The sequence below is a fragment of the Anolis carolinensis genome, unplaced genomic scaffold (assembly GCF_035594765.1).
Source record: "Anolis carolinensis isolate JA03-04 unplaced genomic scaffold, rAnoCar3.1.pri scaffold_14, whole genome shotgun sequence".
NCBI lineage: Eukaryota > Metazoa > Chordata > Lepidosauria > Squamata > Dactyloidae > Anolis > Anolis carolinensis.
The window spans coordinates 2,998,485-3,021,840 of NW_026943825.1; the positions used below are offsets into that span (position 1 = coordinate 2,998,485).

At 45.5% G+C, this 23,356-nt stretch overlaps 1 protein-coding gene across 1 annotated transcript; it reads right to left on the reverse strand.

The window, feature by feature from the left end:
- Nucleotides 1–373: 373 nt before the first annotated feature.
- Nucleotides 374–22,928, reverse strand: arhgap30 (Rho GTPase activating protein 30). The gene is made up of 12 exons (XM_062965202.1): nucleotides 22,744–22,928; nucleotides 18,285–18,387; nucleotides 16,052–16,196; nucleotides 15,875–15,957; nucleotides 14,888–14,995; nucleotides 14,551–14,678; nucleotides 12,867–13,035; nucleotides 11,846–11,946; nucleotides 11,623–11,700; nucleotides 8,760–9,269; nucleotides 6,806–7,020; nucleotides 374–4,090 (listed from the first exon to the last, which is right to left on the reverse strand). The coding sequence occupies exons 1-12, from the start codon at nucleotides 22,850–22,852 to the stop codon at nucleotides 1,463–1,465; spliced, it is 4,377 nt and encodes a 1,458-aa protein (XP_062821272.1). The 5' UTR covers nucleotides 22,853–22,928; the 3' UTR covers nucleotides 374–1,462.
- Between the last annotated feature and the right edge of the window lie 428 nt (nucleotides 22,929–23,356).

Sequence of the window (23,356 nt, forward strand, 5' to 3'; positions counted from 1 at the left end):
GGTGGGGCGGGGCCTCTTCCCAAGAGCATGAGACAGGGCTGAGCCTCTATATTTCTCCTGAGAGGCCTTTTAGGACTAAAGGGCGGGGCTAGGGGTGGGGCGGGGCCTCCTTCCAAGAGCCTGAGACAGGACTGAGCCTCTATATTTCTCCTGAGAGGCCTTTTAGGACTAAAGGGCGGGGCTAGGGGTGGGGGCGGGGCCTCTTCCCAAGAGCATGAGACAGGGCTGAGCCTCTATATTTCTTCTGAGAGGCCTTTTAGGACTAAAGGGCGGGGCTAGGGGTGGGGGCGGGGCCTCCTTCCAAGAGCATGAGACAGGGCTGAGCCTCTATATTTCTCCTGAGAGGCCTTTTAGGAGTAAAGGGTGGGGCTAGGGTTGGGGGCGGGGCCTCTTCCCAAGAGCGTGAGACAGGGCTGAGCCTCTATATTTCTCCTGAGAGGCCTTTTAGGACTAAAGGGCGGGGCTAGGGGTGGGGGCGGGGCCTCCTTCCAAGAGCCTGAGACAGGGCTGAGCCTCTATATTTCTCCTGAGAGGCCTTTTAGGACTAAAGGGCGGGGCTAGGGGTGGGGGCGGGGCCTCTTCCCAAGAGCATGAGACAGGGCTGAGCCTCTATATTTCTTCTGAGAGGCCTTTTAGGACTAAAGGGCGGGGCTAGGGGTGGGGGCGGGGCCTCCTTCCAAGAGCATGAGACAGGGCTGAGCCTCTATATTTCTCCTGAGAGGCCTTTTAGGACTAAAGGGCGGGGCTAGGGGTGGGGCAGGGCCTCTTCCCAAGAGCATGAGACAGGGCTGAGCCTCTATATTTCTCCTGAGAGGCCTTTTAGGACTAAAGGGCGGGGCTAGGGTTGGGGGCGGGGCCTCTTCCCAAGAGCATGAGATAGGGCTGAGCCTCTATATTTCTCCTGAGAGGCCTTTTAGGACTAAAGGGCGGGGCTAAGGTTGGGGGCGGGGCCTCTTCCCAAGAGCGTGAGACAGGGCTGAGCCTCTATATTTCTCCTGAGAGGCCTTTTAGGACTAAAGGGCGGGGCTAAGGTTGGGGGCGGGGCCTCTTCCCAAGAGCGTGAGACACGGCTGAGCCTCTATATTTCTCCTGAGAGGCCTTTTAGGACTAAAGGGCGGGGCTAGGGTTGGGGGCGGGGCCTCTTCCCAAGAGTCTGAGACAGGGCTGAGCCTCTATATTTCTCCTGAGAGGCCTTTTAGGACTAAAGGGCGGGGCTAGGGTTGGGGGCGGGGCCTCTTCCCAAGAGCCTGAGACAGGGCTGAGCCTCTATATTTCTCCTGAGAGGCCTTTTAGGACTAAAGGGCGGGGCTAAGGTTGGGGGCGGGGCCTCTTCCCAAGAGCGTGAGACACGGCTGAGCCTCTATATTTCTCCTGAGAGGCCTTTTAGGGATGGATCGAATGGTTGCAATGAAGAGTCTGGATCATATTGGGGTTCTCTTCCGAGTCCGGATCGTATTGGGTCTCACAGCACCTCTTCCGACAGAGACAAGCGCCTCCCCTTTGCCGAGCCCCTCCTGCCCTTCGGAGGACCACCTTCAGGGTCAAACGTCGCTTGACCGTCCGGCAAGACCAGCCTGACCCCAAGGTGGCCATCGACAAGACCCACGCAGCTCTGGGGTCGGGACAGCTTGAGGGCCGGCTTGCGCTGCAGCGTTGTGGCCGCCTTCTTCTCCGCCCCGTCCTCTCCACAGCCGGAGGTCTTCATCCTCCGCATTGCGGCCTGGACACCTTGCCGTTCCTTGGCCAAGGCCACCGCCTCATCAAAGGACATGCTCCCACCCTGGTTGCGCCATTGTGCTCGCTTTGGCGGGGTGGCCTCAGCTCTTTGTTGATCTTCTATAGGCTTTGGAGAAGGATCTGTTGACCCATCAGCTGTCCGTTGACCTTTAGTAGGCTTTGGAGAAGGATCCGTTGTCCCATCAGCTCTCCGTTGACCTTCTGTAGGGTTTTGAGAAGGATCTGTTGACCCATCAGCTTTCCATTGACCTTCTCTAGGCTTTGGAGAAGCATCCGTTGTCCCATCAGCTCTCTGTTGACCTTCTGTAGGCTTTGGAGAAGGATCTGTTGACCCATCAGCTCTCCATTGACCTTCTGTAGGCTTTGGAGAAGGATCCATTGTCCCATCAGCTCTCCATTGACCTTCTCTAGGCTTTTGAGAAGTATCTGTTGACCCATCAGCTCTCTGTTGACCTTCTGTAGGCTTTGGAGAAGGATCTGTTGACCCATCAGCTCTTCGTTGACCTTCTATAAGGTTTCGAGAAGGATCCATTGTTTCATCAGCTCTCTGTTGACCTTCTATAGGGTATCGACAAGGATCCATTGTACCATGATGTTTTGACATAGAGCTGAGACCTTCTATAGGCTTTGGAGAAGGATCCGTTGTCCCATCAACTCTCTGTTGACCTTCTATAGGCTTTGGAGAAGGATCCGTTGCTTCATGATGCTTCCATGCAGAGCTGAGACCTTCTATAGGGTTTTGAGAAGGATCCGTTGTCCCATCAACTCTCTGATGACCTTCTATAGGGTTTTGAGAGGGATCCGTTGTCCCATGGTGCTTCCATGCAGAGCTGAGACCTTCTTTAGGCTTTGAAGAGGGATCCGTTGTCCGATCAGCTTTTTGTTGACTTTCTATGGGGTCTGGAGAAGGCTCACTTGTCCTTCTTTGAGGTCCATAACGTTCCATAAAGGACTTCGACGGGTGGAGGTCTTCTCCATCATAAACTTTGGCCCAAAGATTGTATTTTTCCATCGATAGCTCTGCGTCGTTTCCTTTTCGGATCTCCGCCTCACCACTGCCGTATGTCTCCAAACTTCCCGGCATTGAGTTCCTTTGCTTCTGGAAGCGAGCCGAAGTTGCGGGCGGCTCGAACGAGTCCGGAACGAACCCGAATGATTCCTCCTCCGAGTTGTTGACGTCATTCTTCACGATACAACGAGCATCAAAACTGATGGGAAGAGTTGACCCGTTTTCGGTGAGGATTGTGGGCGTTGATGGCGGGATCCTCGCAAACTGGGGCTTCGGTGGGATGACGGGGAAGGACTTGGCTTGCAGGACACGGACGGTGCTGGAGGTCAACCTCATGTGGACGCTTCCATCGGAAAGCTCGGTCTCGGAGACCTTTGGAGCTTCATGACGAGTCTCTGGGAGAAGAACCTCAAGTGATACGACGTCAGGTTCTATGGAACAACCTTGTAAGTAAACATCATCAGGAGCTGAAGAATGATCTCCAGAACTTTGGCCCAACGAAGAAGATAGATGACTACCAAATGTGGTGAGATGTTCCACAAGAGACGGGTCCAAGTCTTCAATCCACAGTAGATTCATCTCATCAAGCTCCATATAGCGGTCAGAACTTTTAGTGAGGTCCGTCTTCTCGTTTTGAGATCTGAGCTGCCACTCGTCTTCAAGGCTTGGAGAAGACATCTCCAGACCCGTAGGTTTTGGGAGACATTCCCTCAAGGCTCGCTGAGTTGTCTCCATCTCTAAGTCGTCTCCATTTCTTGATTCCAAGACGAAACTTTCTTTCTCGAGCTTTGTGGATTCGTGTAAACGACCATTCGGATTTGGAGATACCGCTGGCTCTTTCCCGGACTGATAGGTTGATTCCGGACGACTCATTGAGAAAACAACTGACTCTTTCCCAGTTGGAGGAATTGATTCTGGAAGAAAGGTCAATAAAACGTCTGACTCTTTCTCGGTCGGATCGGTCGGTTCCGGAAGACACATCGGCAAAATGGCTGACTCATTCGGATCGTGTGATTCGTGTTGTCGGCGAGAATCGGGCGAGTCGTGAGACGGAGTTTTCCGTCCAAAGAAATGAGGATCGGTTGAGTCTCCTGGAAGTGGACCTCCAGTGAGACCGCTGGATCTGTCCTCCTCGTCTCTCCTCCCGTCTGACCGCTCTGCTGCGTTGGCCAAAGGACTGAGGTCATCGAAAGCACTCAGGTAGACCTCCTCGGGGTCCGCCTCCTTGCCATCCGGGCAGCTCATGGCCAGGTAATATTGGTCGTCCTCCTCGTCCGAATGCTCGTTCATGCATTCCTCGATGGACAGGTAGTTCAGCGGCGGAAGAGACGAGAACATCTCCAGCTAGGAGAGAAAGAAGAGCACAACGTTAAACTTATTTGTCCTGGAAAGGGGCGTGGCTTAGAGGGTGGGCGTGGCTCCTGCTCAAGAGGGCGGGGCTGAGCCTCTTCCCTAGTCCAAGAAACAGGGCTGGGAGGGGGGAGGTGGGCGGGGCCAGAAATGGGCAGCCAGGACTGGGCGGAGTTATGAGCTTTGAGGCAGGGCTGAGCTTCTATCCCTGTCCTGCGGCACCTTACAAGACACAGGGGGCGGGGTTAGAGGAGGGGGCGGGGCCTCTTCTCAAGAATGGGGTGGGCGGAGTTATGAGCTCTGAGGTAGGGCTGAGCATCTATCTCTGTCCTGCGGCGCCTGTCAGGACACAGGGGGTGGGGCTAGAGGAGGGGGCGGGGCCTCTTCTCAGGACTGGGATGGGCGGAGTTATGAGCTCTGAGTCAGGGCTGAGCGTCTATCTCTGTCCTGCGGCACCTTCCAAGACACAGAGGGTGGAGCTAGAGGAGGGGGCGGGGCCTCTTCCCAGGACTGGGATGGGCGGAGTTACGAGCTCTGAGTCAGGGCTGAGCATCTATCTCTGTCCTGCGGCACCTTCCAAGACACAGAGGGCGGAGCTAGAGGAGGGGGCGGGGCCTCTTCCCAGGACTGGGATGGGCGGAGTTATGAGCTCTGAGGCAGGGCTGAGCTTCTATCCCGGTCCTGCGGCGCCTGCAAGGATACAGGGGGCGGGGCTAGAGGAGGGGGCGGGGCATCTTCCCAAGTACCTGACAGGGCTGAGCCTCTATACCAGGGGTCCTCAAACTTTTTAAGCCGAGGGCCGGTCCACAATCCTTCAGACTGTTGCGGGGCCGGATTATCATTTGAAAAAAAAATACAAACAAATTCCGATGCACACTGCACATGTCTTATTTGTAGTGCAAAAACAACAACAAGAACAACAAAAGAACAATGCAATATTTAAAAATAAAAACAATTTTAACCAACATACATTTATCAGGATTTCAATGGGAAGTGGGTTCCTGCTTCTGGCCAATGAGATAGTCAAGTTAATTAGGATTGTTGTTGTTGTTGTTGTTGTTGTGTGCCTTCAAGTCATTTGAGACTTTGGGCGAGCCTAAGTCTAAAATGTATTTATTTATTATTTATTTATTTATTGCATTAATTTACTACATTTGTATCACACCCTTCTCACCCCGAAGGGGACTCAGAGTGGCTTACAAATTATATGTACATACAATATATTATATTATTAGCATAGCACAATATTAGCTTTATATATTACTATATTGAACTATACCACTATACTGTAATATTATTAGTAATATTATATGTAATATAGAATATATAATTAATATTATAGTGTTATATTGTATTACATTATAATATTATTATCAATATTATATGTATATACAATATATTATATTATAAAACTGAGGGCGGGGGCCAGGTAAATGACCTTGGAGGGCCGCATCCGGCCCCCGGGCCTTAGTTTGGGGACCCCTGATCTATACCCTGCCCTCTTGAGCCACTGGTTTATTATAATCTATATATATAAAAGGGTAATGAAATTTCGGCCTAGGACAAAACAGCAAAACTACACATCCCAGAAACACTAAACTTGGCAGCACAACCCCTCCTCCATGCCTCTACGTTCATACAACAAAAAGAAAAGAAAAATAAAGTCCTAATTAGAGGGAGAGAAAGAATTGTTTTTATCTAATTGCTGCCAGCTAGAAGGCTAAGCTCCGCCCACTTGGTCTCCTAGCAACCCACTCAGCCCAGGGGACAGGCAGAGTTAGGCCTCACTTAGGCCTCTTTCACACTGCCTATAAAATACAGGAAATAACATATACTAACTACTGCCAATTCCTCAATACTTTATTTCCCATACTACCCCACTTCGCCACAGCAACACGTGGCCGGGCACAGCTAGGATTATTATAAATATATACAGTGTGGAATTTATATGGTACTTATATATCTACCTATCTATCAACTCTCAATCTACCTATCTATCCTATCTATGGTTTGTCTATCTACCCATCATCTCTGATAGATAGATAGGTAGATTGGTAGTTGATAGATAGGCAGATATATAAATGCCATAGAAATATAAAAATATAATCTATATATATAAAAGAGTGATGGCATCACGGCGACCCACAAAACAACAAAACTACAGGCCCCCCAACCTCGAAATTTGACAACACAACCCATCATCCATGCCTCTAGGTTGATACAACAAAAAGAAAAGAAAAATGAAGTCCTAATTAGAGAGAGAGAGGAATAATTGCTTTTATCCAATTGCTGCCAGTTAGAAGGCTATGCTCCTCCAACTTGGTCTCCTAGCAACCCAATAAAAAATAATAAAAACACTAAAAATAATTTAAAACACTAAAAAATTAATACAATAAAATACTATAATAACAGAAAATAACTAAAAATAATACAAGAAAATAATAAAATATAATAAATAAAAAGATAACTTACAATAAAATTAATTAAAAAAATACAAATAACGTCAAATAAAAATTACACAACAATTTTTAACCAATACCACCACCACTTTGCCACAGCAACGCGTGGCCGGGCACAGCTAGTATAATATAATATAACATAATATAAATACCACAAGTACAAATCTAAGTATGAGAAGCACCAATAGGAACACCATAGTATTGCAAGCACAGGTCTAGGGAAAGAGGGTGTAAAGGGTTATGGGCCCACCTGCATGCCGCCTCCGATGATCTGGTTCATGATCCCGGAGCCCATGTCGTCCTCCACCAAAGGACCAAGGTCCAGGCCGTGGTCGGCCGTGTTGACGGGACCCCTGAAAGGGCTCTTCTGGGGGTCTTCCAGCCAGGCCTCTTGGCTGTCCAAGAACGAGAAGGAGTCCTGCACTTCCAGCGACATCCGGTTCTCCTCCGAGTCGCCCGTTTCGGCTTCAATGGGAAAACAAAGGCAGGGATGAGTCCCAGATTCAGTTCACATATATTATTGTCCAATGATTCCCCCATAAAATAATAATAATAATAATAATAATAATAATAATAATAATATATTATTATTATTATTATTATTATTATTATTATTATTATTATTATTATGACACAGCAAACAAGATAGACATGCTGGATTTCATATCACAAAATCACAAGTCGAACACTTCCCAAGTGTCTAGGACTATGTGATGTATTTTCGGATGATGTGCGCAGATCCCAGCAGGGTGGCCTTTTGCAGTTGGCAGATCGTGATTTTGTCAATGTCTGTTGTTTCCAAATGCCGGCTGAGATCTTTTGGCACGGCACCCAATGTGCCCATCACCACCGGGACCACCTGCACTGGTTTCTGCCAGAGTCTTTGAAGTTCAGTCTTGAGGTCCTGAGAGCGGCTGAGATTTTCCTGTTGTTTTTCGTCAATGCGACTGTCACCTGGGATGGCAACATCAATGATCCAAACCTTTTTCTTTTCCACAACTGTGATGTCTGGTGTGTTGTGTTCCAGAACTTTGTCAGTCTGGATTCGGAAGTCCCACAGTATCTTTGCATGCTCATTCTCCGATACTTTTGCAGGTTTGTGATCCCACCAGTTCTTTGCTGCTGGGAGGTGGTACTTGAGGCATACGTTCCAATGAATCATTTGGGCCACAGAGTTGTGCCTCTGTTTGTAGTCTGTCTGTGCAATTTTCTTACAGCAGCTGAGGATATGATCCATGGTTTCGTCGGTTTCCTTGCACAGTCTATTATTATTATTATTATTATTATTATTATTATTATTATTATTATTATTATGGATAATACCATATATACTCGAGTATAAACCGACCCCAATATAAGCCGAAGCACCTAATTTTACCACAAAAAGACTGGGAAAACATTGACTCCAGTATAAGCCGAGGGTGGTAAATTTCAGAAATAAAAACACATACCAATAAAATTACATTACTGTATATACTCGAGTATAAGCCAACCCGAATATAAGCCGCGGCACCTAATTTTACCACATGTTTTTGAATATTGACATAAAGCTCAAATTTAAGACAAGACTCTCTAACTCTGATCCAATCATTATTCTCATCTTCTTCAATGTAAATGTGCTTATGTATCCTTTTAATAATAATAGATTAAAATAATGAATGTAATACAGTAGAGTCTCGCTTATCCAACGTAAATGGACTGGCAGAACGTAGGATAAGCAAATATGTTGGATAATAAGGAAGGATTAAGGAAAAGCCTATTAAAAATCAAATTAGGTTATGATTTTACAAATTAAGCACCAAAACTTCATGTTATACAACAAATTTGACAGAAAACGTAGTTCAATACACTGTAATGTTACGTTGTAATTACTGTATTTACGAATTTAGCACCAAAATATCACGATATATTGAAAACATTGACTACAAAAATGGATAATCCAGAACCTTGGATAAGCGAGTCTTGGATAAGGGAGACTCTACTGTACAATAATAATGATAATAATAATAATAATAAATTTAATAAGTAATATTTAATATTTAATGATAATAATAATAATAAATTTAATAAGTAATATTTAATATTTAATGATAATAATAATAATAAATTTAATAAGTAATATTTAATATTTTTACATAATGTGTATAAGGGTCATAGAGGTGAAGGACTAGATGTCACGTTGTACGGACGATTTGTCCACTCACTTGCAGGCTCGTTCTCGTCTGCAGCCGTCACCGTGGTCATCCTGTCCTCGGTGTCCTTAGATGACCCTTCTTGAGATGACACTTGCTGCTCTTCCTCGGTGGCGGCTGCGCAGTGGCTCAAGGCCGGACACTCCAGGCCGCGGGTCAGTCGGGACAAGGTGAGGTTGGAGGTGATGTGGAAGGGGACGGTGACCGAGAGCGGGCCGGAGATGTGGACACCCAGGCACTTCTCGGCCCGGTTGCGCCCGCTCTTGGGTGACCGGCCTGGACTTGAGCTGCCCACTAGGCTGGACCGTCCGGCTTTGGGGGTGGTGGGCTCCGACTTGGCCGCGGCCGATTCGCCCCCCTCCTCCTCCGACTTGCTGGCCACCGCCATCTCCGCTTTGGCCTTCTCGGGACACTCGCCGGACGACAGCAAGCCAATGTCCAGCGAGGCCGGGCCGTCAAAGCTCTCGCGGCCGAGGGTCAGCAGCTTCTTCTGGGACTTCTTCCTCCCGAGGTCAGCCTCGTCTGTGTCCAAAGGACAATAAACAATTTATTATTATTATATTTTATCACTAGCTGTGCCCGGCCAGGCGTTGCTGTGGCAAAGTGGTGGTGGTATTGGTTAAAAATTGTTGTGTAATTTTTATTTGACGTTATTTGTATTTTTTAATTAATTTTATTGTAAGTTATCTTTTTATTTATTATATTTTATTATTGTATTGTATTAATTTTTAGTGTCTTAAATTATTTTTTCGTGTTTTTTATTATTTTTTATTGGGTTGCTAGGAGACCAAGTTGGAGGAGCTTAGCCTTCTAACTGGCAGCAATTGGATAAAACCAATTATTCCTCTCTCTCTAATTAGGACTTTATTTTTCTTTTCTTTTTGTTGTATCAACCTAGAGGCGTGGATGATGGGTTGTGTTGTCAAATTTAGAGGTTGGGGGGCCTGTAGTTTTGTTGTTTTGTGGGTCGCCGTGATGCCATCACTCTTTTATATATAGAGATTACGGTATATTAGGTCAGATATGCTTTAAATATTATTATATGTTTTACTAGCTGTGCCCGGCCACGCGTTGCTGTGGCGTTGTCTGGTGGTGTTGCTGAGAAATTTGAGTTAGTGGTGGTATTGAATGTGTGTTGTATAGTTGTCTTTATGTTTAGTATGTATTTGGTTGTTTGTGTACTGTGAAATTGGTGAGAGTAGAGGGGGTCTTGGTCGCTGTGTAGTATTGTATAGTATGCATACGTTGTCCAAGTGTTGTGAATGGTTAGATTGTGTCTTGGTGCATAGTAGAAAGGGTTGGGCTGGATGGCCGTTAGGGGTCTCTCCAAAGTATTGGATGGTATAGTTCTATGATTATTATTCTTCTTATTATTATTGTTGCTGTTATCATCATGATTATTATCTTTATTATCATCATTATTATTGTATAGTGGGTGGATGGCCATCTGTCAGGAGTGTTTGGATTGTGTGGTCTTGTATGGTAGAAGGAGGTTGTACTGGATGATTCTTAGGGCTGTCTGGAAACATGAGGATTCCGTGATATTGTTATTAGTATTATTATTATGAAGAGGCTGTATGGTCATCTGTTGGGAATGTTTGGATTGTGTTCTCCATGGCAGGAAGGGGTTAGACTGGATGGCCTTTAGGAGTCTCTCCTATCTGTGTGACTGTAGGATTCTATTATTATTTTTATGGTGGAGATTGTGGAGATAAGCACCAAAACATCATGTTAGACAACACATTTGTTAGAAAAAGTAGTTCAATATGCAGTAATGTTGTGTTGTATTCACTTATCCAACGTTCTGCCGGCCTGTTTACGTTGGATAACCGAGACTCTACTGTATATATTTTATTGTTGTTATTATAATACATTATAATATATATTTAATATTATTATATTTTATTATTATTATAATTTTTATTATATATTATAATATCTTATTTTAATATCTATCTATGTATACAGTAGAGTCTCACTTATCCAAGCCCATATAATAATAATCTATATATATATATAAAAGAGTGATGGCATCACGGCGACCCACAAAACAACAAAACTACAGGCCCCCCAACCTCGAAATTTGACGACACAACCCATCATCCACGCCTCTAGGTTGATACAACAAAAAGAAAAGAAAAATAAAGTCCTAATTAGAGAGAGAGGAATAATTGCTTTTATCTAATTGCTGCCAGTTAGAAGGCTAAGCTCCTCCAACTTGGTCTCCTAGCAACCCAATAAAAATAATAAAAAACACTAAAAAATCAATACAATAAAATACCATAATAACAAAAAAATAACTAAAAATTATACAAGAAAATAATAAAATATAATAAATAAAAAGATAACTTACAATAACATTAATTAAAAAATACAAATAACGTCAAATAAAAATTACGCAACAATTTTTAACCAATACCACCACTACTTTGCCACAGCAACGCGTGGCCGGGCACAGCTAGTATAATATAATATTGTAACATATATATGTATGTGTGTGTGTATATATATATATATATATATATATATATATATATATATATATATAAAAGGGTAATGGCGTTTCGGCCTAGGACAAAACAACAAAACTACACATCCCAGAAACACTAAACTTGGCAGCACAACCCCTCATCCATGCCTCTATGTTCATACAACAAAAAGCTCCAGTTACTCCAGAAAACGTCCAGGCTTTGAGACTGCAAGGCTATTCACTGCTATTCCACCTGGCCAACAAAGGATTCCCATTCTGTTTTAATGTGTATTTTAAATTGCATGCGAATGCTTTTATGTCAAGCCACTTCTACCCTTTGGGGAGAGAAAGTGGGGTATAATAATAATAATAATAATAATAATAAGGTCGAAAACCTCTTCTTACCGTCTCCGGTGCACGGAACGGAGCTGAGCGAATCCATGCTTTTTGCTGGCCGCAGCCGTAGCTTTCCGGATTTATAATCTGAAACAGAAAGTTATTCATTCAACGGTGTCAGAAAACCATCCTTGCATCTCCCATTAGTCTTTCCCAAGCCTTTGGTCCCTTCTCCTCGTCCTCGGTCCAGCTGGAGGCCTTTGTGCAGCATCAGAACGAGGATCCTCGTTACCTTTGTCTTCCGTCTTGACGAATTTCCGCTTGGCGTCTTGGCTGTAGCGGCCGAGGTTGAAGATGGACTTCCATTTCTTCCCTTTGAGGGAGCCTTTCCTTCTAGGAAGAATTAGGGGGTCATAGATCAATATGTGGGAGGAGCCAAAGGCAAAGGGGGTGTGGCCAGGAGCAAGGGGCGTGGTCAACCTGGAAGGGGCAGTGTCAATACTCATGTGGGAGGAGCCAAAGGCAAAGGGGTGTGGCCAATGGGGAATGGGTGATGCCTAATACTCCTATGGGAGGAGCCAGATAAAAAGAGGGTGTGGCCAGGAGCAAGGGGCGTGGCCAACGGGGAAGGGGCAGTGTCAATACTCATGTGGGAGGAGCCAAAGGCAAAGGGGTGTGGCCAATGGGGAATGGGTGGTGTCTAATACTCCAATGGGAGGAGCCAAATGAAAAGAAGGTGTGGCCAGGAGTAAGGGGCATGGTCAATGAGGAATGGGTGGTGCCAAATACACCTATGGGAGGAGCCAAATGAAAAGAGGGTGTGGCCAGGAGCAAGGGGCGTGGTCGATGGGGAAGGGGCGGTGTCTAATACTCCTATGGGAGGAGCCAAAAGAAAAGAGGGTGTGGCCAGAAGCAAGGGGCGTGGTCAATGAGGAATGGGTGGTGTCAAATACTCATGTGGGAGGAGCCAAAGCCAAAGGGGGTGTGGCCATGAGAAAGGGGCGTGATCAATGTGGAAGAGTAGTGAATTCATGAAGTTCAGGGCGGTGCATTCTTTTGGTGGGAGGAGTTAATGGCAAAAGGGGTGGTGCCAACCACTAAAAGAGTGGGGTCAAAATATCTATATCCAAGAATATTTCGAGAAGTTAGTGAGTTTTTCCATTGGCCCTGCCTATTTCCCCTTTGGCCCCTCCCACTGTGGGGTGGGAGGAACTAAAGGCACAAGGGGTGTGGCCAATAAACCCAAAGGGGGTGGGATCAAAATATTCACATATTTAAATTCTTAATATTTTGGGCCAATGAGCAGTGCCTACTTGCTGTCGTTGAGCTCGATGATGGTGTGATACGGGCGCATCTGGGGTGGGCCGTCCCCTTGGTTCAACATGGTGGGGACGTTGTATGAGAAGCAGCATTTCTCATCCACGAGATTGAGTGACGGCCCCATCAGGAGGAGGGACTTCCTGAGAGACTCGCGGGTGCCCCCTGTTGGTGGAGACAAGCACCCCGATATGTTATATTCATATTGTGACCCCCATTTTGAGATGAACCTTAAACAATTTGAGATGAACCTTACGAGCAAAGTTCACCTACATTGACGACTTCCTGGTTGTTTCCCACCTGATGATGGAGGCTCAACCACATCCTGGTCTGAATGTGGTCAAATTAGTGTTGCTTTTTTAAAAAAAAAATTGTTTAATAGGGTCATGTTGGCTTTCATCCAATCTTTCTTGGATTTTTTCTCACTTTCGGACCAGGATGTGGTTAAGCTACAAATAGGACATTGTCTATGTACAGTAACTTTGCTCAGTGAAGAACCAGGAGATCGTCTATGTACAGCAATTCTGCTCTGTGGACAACCAGGTCATCCACATACACTAACTTTTCTCAGTGAACAACTAGGAGGTCGTTTATGTACAGTAACTCTGCTCTGCGGACAATGAGATCATCTACATACAGTAACTTTGCTCGGTGAACAACCAGGAGATCGTCTACGTACAGTAACTCTGCTCTGCGGACAATGATGTCATCTACATACAGTAACTTTGCTCGGTGAACAACTAGGAGATCATCTACATACAGCAACATTGCTCAGTGGACAAACAGGAGGTCGTCTATGTACAGTAACTCTGCTCTGTGGATAACCATGTCATCTACATACAGTAACTTTGCTTGGTGGACAAGCAGGAGATCATCTACATACAGTAACATTGCTCAGTGGACAAACAGGAGGTCGTTTATGTACAGGAACTCTGCCCTGTGGACAACCAGGTCATCTACATATACTGGCTTTGTTCAGTGAACAACTAGGAGGTCGTCTATGTACAGTAATTCTGCTCTGTGGACAATCAGGTTATCTATATACACTAACTTTTCTCTGTGAGCAACCAGGAGATTGTCTACATACACTAACTTTGCTTGGTGAACAACCAGGAGGTCATCTATGTACAGTAACTCTGCTCTGTGAACAACAAAGTCATCTACATACAGTAACTTTGCTTGGTGGACAACCAGGAGATTGTCTACACTAACTTTGCTCGCTAGACAACCAGGAGATTGTCTACATACACTAACTTTGCTTGGTGAACAACCAGGAGATCGTCTACATACACTAACTTTGCTCGGTGGACAACCAGGAGATCGTCTACACTAACTTTGCTTGGTGGACAACCAGGAGATCGTCTACATACACTAACTTTGTTCAGTGGATAACCAAGAGATCGTCTACACTAACTTTGTTCCGTGGACAACCAGGAGATCATCTACACCAACTTTGCTCGCTGGACAACCAGGAGATTGTCTATATACACTAACTTTGCTTGGTGGACAATCAAGAGATCGTCTACACTAACTTTGCTCAGTGGACAACCAGGAGATTGTCTACATGCTCTAACTTTGCTTGGTGAACAAGCAGGAGGTCATCTACATATGGTAACTTTGCTCAAAAGAAAAGGAGAGATGAGAGGGTCCCCTATTGTGAAACAAACTGGGTTATCCTACCGCGGAGAGGAGCATCTCCGAAGATCTGCTCAACGTGAGTGAGGATGAACTCCACCACGATGGACTGGATGCGGACCTCCATGAAGGCTGCTGTGCCATTGAAACCGGATGTCTCGATGTCCTTTGACCTGCGGAGAGAGATATTTTGGGTTCAGGAGAAGCCAAATCTCTCTCTCTCGCTCTCAAATTAGCACCACGTGCAGACAAATTAAACCTACCGAAAACCAAATTCAAGCCAAGTTTACATCAATCACACAAAATAATAATATTATTATTTTTGTGAGTCCATGGGATCGAGCCATAGATGTTCCATCACTAAGGTTTGTCACGTTCTCACCTGAGGAGGTTGGGAGCCCAGACAATGGCCAGGTTCCGGACGTGCATGTTGGTCTGGGGGCTGAAGGAGGCCATGTGGACCAGGTGCTTCATGAGGAACTCCAAGGTCCTGGAAGGACAGAACAGAGGAAGGAAGAAGAAAATGAAAGTCTCGATCCACGGGATGTTGGGTGAAGATGGTGCGGCCCCCTCTTATTGTATTTTAATTCAATTTAATTACAGTATGATCCTTGTATCAGGGGAGAACTTAATATGGAAGCAGTGGATATGAATGAGCCCAAATGAATGAAGTGTGCTACAGAATTGCACTGGAGGACCTTGGAAATGCTGAGAGGACTCCTTTTGACCATATAGAGTCACTGTGGAAGACCAAGGAAATGCCTAGAGATGACACTTCTCGACTTTATGGTAAACTCCCAGCAGCCACATACCATAGAGTCACACTGGAAGACCTAGGAAATGCCTAGAGAGGACTCCTCTTGATTCTATGGTCAACTCCCAGAAGCCACATACCATAGAGTGATGCTGGAAGACCTAGGAAATGCCTAGAGAGAACTCCTCTCCTCTGTGGCCAACTCCTAGCAGCTGCATACCATAGAGTCACACTGGAAGACCATGGAAATGCATAGAGAGGACTCCTTTCGACTCTATGGTCAAATCCAACCAGCCACATACCATACTGTGGAAGACCATGGAAATGCCTAGAGAGGACTCCTTTCGACTCTACGTCAAATCCAACCAGCCACATACCATAGAGTCACACTGGAAGACCAAGGAAATGCCTAGAGAGGACACTTCTCGACTTTATGGTCAACTCCCAGCAGCCACATACCATAGAGTCACACTTGAAGATCAAGAAAATGCCTAGAGAGGACTCTTCTTGATTCCATGGACAAATCCCAGCAGCTGCATACCATAGAATGATGCTGGAAGACCAAGGAAATGCCTAGAGAGGACACTTCCTATGGCTTGGGGTCTCGTCACTTACCTGTAATGAGGCGGAGGGAGCTCCTTCAACACCTCCTTGATCTTCTCCAGCCGCCCCTCTTCCAACTGGATGGCCACCGCTTCCTGGGTCAAAGGGAAAGGAGTCCACGGTCAACCCCAAGTGGAAGCAAGCCATCGAGTGGAGCTGGAAGACCGGGAATGAGGGCCCGGCACTCACCGCGAATTTGTCGTAGAGCTGGTAGGTGAGGAGCGGGTTGGGCAGCTCCCGGAAGTAGGCCTTGCAGAGGGAGCTGACGCAGTGGATGTCCTGCAGGTAGACGTCCTTGTTGAGGTCCGGCGTCCGATCCGTGTCGAACTCCAGCCTGGAAGAATGGACGGAGAAGAGGAGCATCGTGGGAACATCAGGAGGTTGTCCCTGGTGGACCTTCACCCACATGGTTGACTTTTCTAATAGTCAAGAACAAGGTCCAAGGGCATCTCGCAAATTGACCTTGGGAAATTGCTTGGTCTACAGCAGGGCTCCTCAGACCTTTTAAGTGGGGGGCCGGTTCAGGGTCTCTCAGACTGTTGGGGGGCCGGACAAGGATGAAATAGTCCAAAATTAGGATTGTTGTTTTTGTGTGCCTTCAAGTCGTTTCAGACTTAGGTCAACCCTAAGTCTAAAGTTTAGGACAATGAACTTGGAGGGCCTTAGTTTGGGGACGCCTGATCGAGACGATCTCATAAGACCATAGGTAAGCAAAGAGACCTCCAAAAACCATCTAGATGGTCTCATAGGACCATAGGTAAGCAAAGAAACCTCCAAAGAGCATCTAGATGGTCTCATAGGCCATAAGTAAGGAAAGAGACCTCCAAAGAGCATCTAGATGGTCTCATAGGACCATGGGTAAGCAAAGAGACCTCCAAAGAGCATCTAGATGGTCTCATAAGACCATGGGTAAGCAAAGAGACCTCCAAAAACCATCTAGATGGTCTCATAGGACCATAGGTAAGCAAAGAAACCTCCAAAGAGCATCTAGATGGTCTCATAGGACCATAGGTAAGCAAAGAGACCTCCAAAGAGCATCTAGATGGTCTCATAAGACCATGGGTAAGCAAAGAGACCTCCAAAAACCATCTAGATGGTCTCATAGGACCATAGGTAAGCAAAGAAACCTCCAAAGAGCATCTAGATGGTCTCATAGGCCATAAGTAAGGAAAGAGACCTCCAAAGAGCATCTAGATGGTCTCATAGGACCATGGGTAAGCAAAGAGACCTCCAAAGAGCATCTAGATGGTCTCATAAGACCATGGGTAAGCAAAGAGACCTCCAAAGAGCATCTAGATGGTCTCATAGTACCATAGGTAAGCAAAGAAACCTCCAAAGAGCATCTAGATGGTCTCATAGGACCATAGGTAAGCAAAGAAACCTCCAAAGAGTATCTAGATGGTCTCATAGGACCATAGGTAAGCAAAGAGACCTCCAAAGAGCATCTAGATGGTCTCATAAGACCATGGGTAAGCAAAGAGACCTCCAAAAACCATCTAGATGGTCTCATAGGACCATAGGTAAGCAAAGAAACCTCCAAAGAGCATCTAGATGGTCTCATAGGACCATAGGTAAGCAAAGAAACCTCCAAAGAGCATCTAGATGGTCTCATAGGACCATAGGTAAGCAAAGAGACCTCCAAAGAGCATCTAGATGGTCTCATAAGACCATGGGTAAGCAAAGAGACCTCCAAAAACCATCTAGATGGTCTCATAGGACCATAGGTAAGCAAAGAAACCTCCAAAGAGCATCTAGATGGTCTCATAGGACCATAGGTAAGCAAAGAAACCTCCAAAGAGCATCTAGATGGTCTCATAAGACCATGGGTAAGCAAAGAGACCTCCAAAAACCATTTAGATGGTCTCATAAGACCATGGGTAAGCAAAGAGACCTCCAAAAACCATCTAGATGGTCTCATAGGACCATAGGTAAGCAAAGAAACCTCCAAAGAGCATCTAGATGGTCTCATAGGACCATAAGTAAGGAAAGAGACCTCCAAAGAGCATCTAGATGGTCTCATAGGACCATAGGTAAGGAAAGTTACCTCCAAAGACCATCTAGATGGTCTCATAAGACCATAGGTAAGGAAAGGGACCTCCAAAGACCATTTAGGTGGTCTCCTAAGACCATAGGTAAGCAAAGAGACCTCCAAAGACCATCTAGATGGTATCATATGACCTCCAAAGACCTTAGTTTGAGGACCCCTGGTCTACAGACTAAGCCTAGTTGCCTAGTTTCCAACAGACCTCACAACCTCTGAGGATGCCTGCCATAGATGTGGGGGAAACGTCAGGAGAGAATGCTTCTAGAACGTGGCCAGGCAGCCCGGGAAACTCAGCAACCCCGTGATTCCGGCCATGAAAGCCTTCAGTAACTTAATGAAATTATTTGGAACACAAAGAACGTCCAAGGAGAGCCTCACCTGAGCTTCTGGATGTTGGAGGAGACCCCGGAGAGCCGGTAGATCCCGTCCACGACCCCGTGTTGCTCCACAAACTCCGTGCAGCTCTTCAGGACCTGCGGGACTGGATCCGTTATGGGGAAATTAGTCCGGATGGAGCCGAACCGTTTTGACAGAGTCGTCAAAACAGGACAGAACCGCATTTGTTTGCCAGTGTGGACTGCGAGCCAGAAGTGAAGCTCCTTTGTGTTGTGTCTCCCTTGATTCTTGCTCAACGTCCTGATTGTGTGTGTGTTGTTATTTTTGCAATGCTGCAAATCCTCCCAAACTGAATACGGAAGTTGTTCAAGCCGCTTCCCTTTCGCCCGTCTTATATAAACTTGTCTCGCTGGCTTTCAGGCCTTGCGACCAACTTGCTTCCTGTGTGTGTTTGGCTACCGACACATTTCCACAAAAAAGTGCACTTTTCGGCTCAGAAATAAAAGCTCCATAAAGAACAACCCAACCCTTCTGGCCCTCAACGATCATCCCTTACAATCAGGACAATCTACCAACCCTATAAGTCAACCTTCTTGGCCTTCAAAGAAGGGCCATCCCTCATACTATGGAAGACCAACCTACCCTATAACTCAATCTCATAATCGGGATGATCTACCAACCCTATAAGTCAACCTTCTTGGCCTTCAAGGAAGGGCCATCCCTCATACTATGGAAGACCAACCTACCCTATAACTCAATCTCATAATCGGGATAATCTACCAACCCTATAAGTCAACCTTCTTGGCCTTCAAGGAAGGGCCATCCCTCATACTATGGAAGACCAACCTACCCTATAACTCAATCTCATAATCGGGATGATCTACCAACCCTATAAGTCAACCTTCTTGGCCTTCAAGGAAGGGCCATCCCTCATACTATGGAAGACCAACCTACCCTATAACTCAATCTCATAATCGGGATAATCTACCAACCCTATAAGTCAACCTTCTTGGCCTTCAAGGAAGGGCCATCCCTCATACTATGGAAGACCAACCTACCCTATAACTCAATCTCATAATCGGGATGATCTACCAACCCTATAAGTCAACCTTCTTGGCCTTCAAGGAAGGGCCATCCCTCATACTATGGAAGACCAACCTACCCTATAACTCAATCTCATAATCGGGATGATCTACCAACCCTATAAGTTAACTTTCTTGGCCTTCAAGTTAGAGCCATCCCTGATAATATGGAAGACCTACCTACCTTCTGACTCAATCTCATAATCGGGATGATCTACCCACCCTATAAGCTAACCTTCTTGGTCTTCAAGGAAAGGCCATCCCTCATAGTATGGAAGACCAACCTACCCCATAACTCAATCTCATAATCGGGATGATCTACCAACCCTATAAGTCAACCTTCTTGGCCGTCAAGGAAGGGCCATCCCTGATAATATGGAAGACCAACTTACCCTGTGACTCAATCTCATAATACGGACAATCTCCTAACCCTATAAGCTGACCTTCTTGGCCTTCAAGTTAGAGCCATCCCTGATAATATGGAAGACCAACCTACCCTATAACTCAATCTCATAATCGGGATGATCTACCAACCCTATAAGCTAACCTTCTTGGCCTTCAAGTGAGGACCATTTATTATAATACGGGAGATCTACCAACCCTATACGTCAACCTTCTTGGCCTTCAAGTGAGGACCATTTATTATAATATGGGGGATCTACCAACCCTAAACGTCAACCTTCTTGGCCTTCAAGTGAGGACCATTTATTATAATACGGGAGATCTACCAACCCTATACGTCAACCTTCTTGGCCTTCAAGTGAGGACCATTTATTATAATACGGGAGATCTACCAACCCTATACGTCAACCTTCTTGGCCTTCAAGTGAGGACCATTTATTATAATATGGGGGATCTACCAACCCTAAACGTCAACCTTCTTGGCCTTCAAGTGAGGACCATTTATTATAATATGGGGGATCTACCAACCCTAAACGTCAACCTTCTTGGCCTTCAAGTGAGGACCATTTATTATAATACGGGAGATCTACCAACCCTAAACGTCAACCTTCTTGGCCTTCAAGTGAGGACCATTTATTATAATATGGGGGATCTACCAACCCTAAACGTCAACCTTCTTGGCCTTCAAGTGAGGACCATTTATTATAATATGGGGGATCTACCAACCCTAAACGTCAACCTTCTTGGCCTTCAAGTGAGGACCATTTATTATAATACGGGAGATCTACCAACCCTATACGTCAACCTTCTTGGCCTTCAAGTGAGGACCATTTATTATAATACGGGAGATCTACCAACCCTATACGTCAACCTTCTTGGCCTTCAAGTGAGGACCATTTATTATAATATGGGGGATCTACCAACCCTAAACGTCAACCTTCTTGGCCTTCAAGTGAGGACCATTTATTATAATATGGGGGATCTACCAACCCTAAACGTCAACCTTCTTGGCCTTCAAGTGAGGACCATATATTATAATATGGGGGATCTACCAACCCTAAACGTCAACCTTCTTGGCCTTCAAGTGAGGACCATTTATTATAATATGGGGGATCTACCAACCCTAAACGTCAACCTTCTTGGCCTTCAAGTGAGGACCATTTATTATAATATGGGGGATCTATCAACCCTAAACGTCAACCTTCTTGGCCTTCAAGTGAGGACTATTTATTATAATATGGGGGATCTATCAACCCTAAACGTCAACCTTCTTGGCCTTCAAGTGAGGACCATTTATTATAATATGGGGGATCTACCAACCCTAAACGTCAACCTTCTTGGCCTTCAAGTGAGGACCATTTATTATAATATGGGGGATCTACCAACCCTAAACGTCAACCTTCTTGGCCTTCAAGTGAGGACCATATATTATAATATGGGGGATCTACCAACCCTAAACGTCAACCTTCTTGGCCTTCAAGTGAGGACCATTTATTATAATATGGGGGATCTACCAACCCTAAACGTCAACCTTCTTGGCCTTCAAGTGAGGACCATTTATTATAATATGGGGGATCTACCAACCCTAAACGTCAACCTTCTTGGCCTTCAAGTGAGGACCATTTATTATAATATGGGGGATCTACCAACCCTAAACGTCAACCTTCTTGGCCTTCAAGTGAGGACCATTTATTATAATATGGGGGATCTACCAACCCTAAACGTCAACCTTCTTGGCCTTCAAGTGAGGACCATTTATTATAATATGGGGGATCTACCAACCCTAAACGTCAACCTTCTTGGCCTTCAAGTGAGGACCATTTATTATAATATGGGGGATCTACCAACCCTAAACGTCAACCTTCTTGGCCTTCAAGTGAGGACCATTTATTATAATATGGGGGATCTACCAACCCTAAACGTCAACCTTCTTGGCCTTCAAGTGAGGACCATTTATTATAATATGGGGGATCTACCAACCCTAAACGTCAACCTTCTTGGCCTTCAAGTGAGGACCATTTATTATAATATGGGGGATCTACCAACCCTAAACGTCAACCTTCTTGGCCTTCAAGTGAGGACCATTTATTATAATATGGGGGATCTACCAACCCTAAACGTCAACCTTCTTGGCCTTCAAGTGAGGACCATTTATTATAATATGGGGGATCTACCAACCCTAAACGTCAACCTTCTTGGCCTTCAAGTGAGGACTATTTATTATAATATGGGGGATCTACCAACCCTATACATCAACCTTCTTGTCCTTCAAGTGAGGACCATTTATTATAATATGGGGGATCTACCAACCCTAAACGTCAACCTTCTTGGCCTTCAAGTGAGGGCCATTTATTATAATATGGGGGATCTACCAACCCTAAAGGTCAACCTTCTTGGCCTTCAAGTGAGGACCATTTATTATAATATGGGGGATCTATCAACCCTAAACGTCAACCTTCTTGGCCTTCAAGTGAGGACCATTTATTATAATATGGGGGATCTACCAACCCTAAACGTCAACCTTCTTGGCCTTCAAGTGAGGACCATTTATTATAATATGGGGGATCTACCAACCCTAAACGTCAACCTTCTTGGCCTTCAAGTGAGGACCATTTATTATAATATGGGGGATCTACCAACCCTAAACGTCAACCTTCTTGTCCTTCAAGTGAGGACCATTTATTATAATATGGGGGATCTACCAACCCTAAACGTCAACCTTCTTGGCCTTCAAGTGAGGACCATTTATTATAATACGGGAGATCTACCAAACCAATAACTCAATCTCATAATCGAGATGATCTACCCACCCTATAAGCTAACCTTTTTGGCCTTCAAGGAAGGGCCATCCCTCATACTATGGAAGACCAACCTACCCTATAACTCAATCTCATAATCGGGATGATCTACCAACCCTATACGTCAACCTTCTTGGCCTTCAAGTAAGAGTCATCCCTTATAATACAGGAGGTCAACCAACCCTATATGGCCATCTCTCCCAAACGGAAGCCACTTACCATCGTGCCCAGTTGACTGGAGATGTTCCACCAGGTCACACCCAAAGACCCGGTCCTTGGCCGCCGCCTTCCGCTTGACTTTCTGCCTGGCCTTCATGGCCAACGACATGGCGGGAGATGACCGCCAAGGCCTACTTTCCCCTCGAAGGCGACCCAAAGTCCATCAGTCTGAGAAGGACATCTGTCCGAAGAGTCGAAATACGTCGGACGTTCTCCGAGATGTTTCCCAAGTCTTCTCGGAGTCTCGTCGCACAAACGAAAGCCCGAAAAGCTCGTCAAAGTGAAGGGAAGAAAAATCGTTGCGCTTGTGTGCTCACCCAACAGGAAGTGAGTGAAGCTTTGACTCCAAAACCCAACTTCCCGTAAAGCAGCATCTCTGAGAAAACCACAAGAGCGAGAGAGAGAGAGAGAGAGAGAACACTCTTGCGCATGAAGCTTTCGGTCTCCTCTGATGCACACAAATGGACATCAGATCTAAATAGATCTTCTCCATTCATCTGGAGAACTTCGTTTGGCTTTCCTCAAACTCTCGTATGGATTTCTACCAAAAGGCTCGGGACACAGCTAGTGGGATCCAGATGGGAGACTATCTAAAGGCTTGAGGGACCCAATT